The following is a 3,268-nucleotide window of genomic DNA, read 5'->3' as shown; positions in this document are numbered from 1 at the left end:
ACGTATGTGTTCAGGAGTAGAATAAGACAGGCAAGGGGGAAGTCGTGACCTTCATCCTCTATAAGTTGTCGAAGAACTCGTAGAACTTGCAATGGCGCAGGTACTTCGCCGTATGTCACTGTGAGCAGTCGATATTCTTCCACCGTTAATGGTTCCTTACCGTTCCAAAGGATGCGCTGATAGTCTTGATCGTGTGGATCGATCCAGATCTGGCGGTACATTTTTTCTATGTCCGCCGCGTAAACATATTGAAATTGCCGCCAGCGCATTAGGACCTCGAACAACTCAGTTTGGAGTTTAGGGCCTGCTAAAAGATGACTGTTTAGCGAAGTGCCATTTGAAGTTATGCTAGAGGCGTTGAAAACGACCCTGAGTTTTGTCGTTGCGCTAGATTCTCGAATTACAGGGTGATGCGGAATGTAAACAGTTTATGTACTTCCTGCGGACGGAGAGGAGGCGACGACTTTCACCATATGTCCTAGCTCTTTGTACTCTGAGAGAAAGGCTTCATATTCTCGCTTCAGGTCGGAGTGACGGTCCAGTCGGCGATTTAGAGAGGCGAGCATGCGTAGCGCTTGAGCTCGGGATTCGCCAATGTCTATGGGAGGGCCTTCCTTGAAAGGCAGCCGCACTATGTATTTTCCGCTTTGATTGCGGGAATGAGTTTTGCGGAAATGTTCCTCACATTGCTTTTCCTCGGATGAGAGTATCCTTTCGCGGGGAAATTCTTCGACCTCCCACAATTTGCGTAACTCTTGGTCCAAGGAACAATGCTGAACAGTGATAGAATGAGGTAGCGAACTCGTCGCGGAGGTGGGTCCGGAGATGACCCAACCAAAATAAGATTGTTGAGCGATCGGTTGTCCTGGTGAGCCTCTTCAAATTCCGTTCTGAATTATGCTGCCGTACAAATCGGCACCTATGAGAATGTCAATTGGATCGGCTCCTGTTGGATCGTCATCAGCCAAATTTAGTTGAGTCAGATGACTCCATTCTACGTCAAATTTGGCGCGTGGAGAAATGTATTTGGTTAGTGATTTTATTATAAAGGCGAGAGTGGAAAAGGTTGGTTCGGCGCGATCTCGTGGAGTAATGCAAATATTAGCCGCGTGACGGCATGTTTCAACCTTGACGCATCCTACCGCAGATATTGAAGTGCGGGTGCGGATGAGTTGCACACGCAGTATTTGTGCGAGCCTTTCGGAGATGAACGAAACTTCCGATCCTTGATCGAGAATGGCTCTGACGCTCAGTGTACGCCCAGACGGACAGCCTACGTTGACTCTCGCTGTAGCCAGCAACACCGGAGTAGGAACCGCGGTGATCGAAACGGCGGAGAGCGAATTTACCTTTGAAGCTTCGATTTCGGTGGACGGTTCGCTTGCAGAAACCGTCACGAGATTTGTACTCGAGGAGAGCGAGTCATCGTGCAACATTGAATGATGCTGACGCTGGCATGTGCGACACGTGAATTTACTTTTACAGTCCGTCACCGCATGCTTGGTGCTGAGACAATTGAAACAGCGTTTATTTTGCTTAACTATGTCGCGACGTTGACTCGGGCTCTTTTCGATGAACTTTGGACACTTATTAATAAAGTGAAACTTTTGACACAGTGGACAGCTCGGATTGGATGCTGTTGATGCGTTAGTGGTAGTGACTTTGAGGCCGCAATTGAATTTCGAAGAGTTGGTTGGCGCGAGTTTCTCGAGGGCGAGTGCACGCGATGATAAGAATCGATTGAGATCGTCGTACATTGGGGGAAGAGAGTCGTCGCTGAATTTCAACTTCCACGCTCGGCGCGTAGCGGGATCGAGTTTTTGGGATACGCAATACACTAAGATATCGCTTAATATTTCGTCGGATAAACGATCGAGACGCTTTAACGCCGCAAGTGCCTTTTCAGCTTGGTCACGTAACGCATGCAATTCCGTTGCCGATTCGCGAGAAACGTTCGTCAGATTGCACAGCGCCGAAACGTGAATCTCGATTAATGGACGTTTATTTTCAAAACGCGTGGTGAGCGCTTTCCACGCTACGTCGAAATTCTCCGCGGTAATAGTTAGACTAGCGATTGCATCACGAGCATGGCCGGTTAAACTAGACGTGAGAAAGTGCATTTTGCTAAAATTTGACAATTCCTTATTTTTAATTATTAGCGCTTTAAATCGATCTCGAAAACTCTCCCATTCTTCGAATTTACCTGAGAACGGCGGCAATTGTATTGGGGGCAAGTGCATTAATGACAGCGACGCTGATTCGGATCGCATAGTCGACGACGCGAAGGATTGATTTGGATTGATGACGGGCTCCAGTTCTTCCAGTTGTTCCGCCATATAATCCAGCGCCTCCTAATAATAGTCCAGATAGTTTCCAATTGGTTGGTGGCGAAGTAATCCACGGCTTTCCGTTTGTCCTCAGAATAAGCGTAAAGGAGAGCCGCATGACCGTTGACGCACTGCGCCCACGTTTCTTTGAGCGATGTGATCCGCGAACGAATTTTCGCAGGAGTATAGTTATTTCGGCCCATCTTCTTGAACTTGTCTAACGATCGGGCGACAGAATAGAGCAATGACTGTTGCTTTGCAATGAGTTCACTCATGGCGAATGGTTTTCTGCTTTACGTGTACTTGAGTTTTGAAGCACTTCGATTTTACTGTAATATTATGTGTTGAACTGAAACACTCAGTGTAAGCGACTATTTCCAAGACGCTTGGTATGTTCCCGAGTCGCAACGTAAACACTTAATCCGGCTCGAAAGACCAACAGTTTTTGTAGCAAATTCCACCGCGTTCGCTCAAGCAGGCGAGAAGGGGTGGAAAGAGAAGAAATGCCGGAACTCGTCTCGAGTGAGGCGATAAGGTTTCGGGACTGGGAAAATCCGGAGAATAACTTGAAATGTCCTCACTTGATATAACACACTTTAATGTTTATTACAGTGGCCTGCGTAGTACTTCGCAAGGCACTAAATTTCGCTGTACCGCAAATCGAAGCGCGTAAGGCGTGCCGCTTGCTCCGGAATGGAGACTCGCGTTGTGAACCAAAGTCGATTTTCGGTTTATTTTCGGTTGCACGATCGACGATACAGAGATACTTTTTCCGATCGACGACACGGCGATGTCCTTTAGAAAGTCAGCGATAAAACTGGGAGTGTCGAGCAACTCCACACTTTTCGGAGTAACAGTCGGAACTTTATTACTCGCGTCGGACCGTTCGCTTTTACCGAATCGCACGCAACTCAGACATGATCTGATCTGATCGCGCCGCG

General features: G+C 47.7%; 1 protein-coding gene across 1 annotated transcript; it reads right to left on the bottom strand.

Moving 5' to 3' along the window:
* Window positions 1-878: 878 nt before the first annotated feature.
* On the bottom strand, window positions 879-2,336 carry LOC112456655. Its single transcript, XM_025019346.1, has one exon. It carries the CDS (start codon window positions 2,334-2,336, stop codon window positions 879-881), a length of 1,458 nt encoding a protein of 485 aa, XP_024875114.1.
* Window positions 2,337-3,268: the final 932 nt, after the last annotated feature.

Source organism: Temnothorax curvispinosus, unplaced genomic scaffold (assembly GCF_003070985.1).
Source record: "Temnothorax curvispinosus isolate PA1 unplaced genomic scaffold, ASM307098v1 QBEX01007058.1, whole genome shotgun sequence".
Taxonomy (NCBI): domain Eukaryota; kingdom Metazoa; phylum Arthropoda; class Insecta; order Hymenoptera; family Formicidae; genus Temnothorax; species Temnothorax curvispinosus.
Note: the sequence above shows the minus strand (reverse complement) of the source record. Positions and strands in the feature narration are given on the sequence as shown.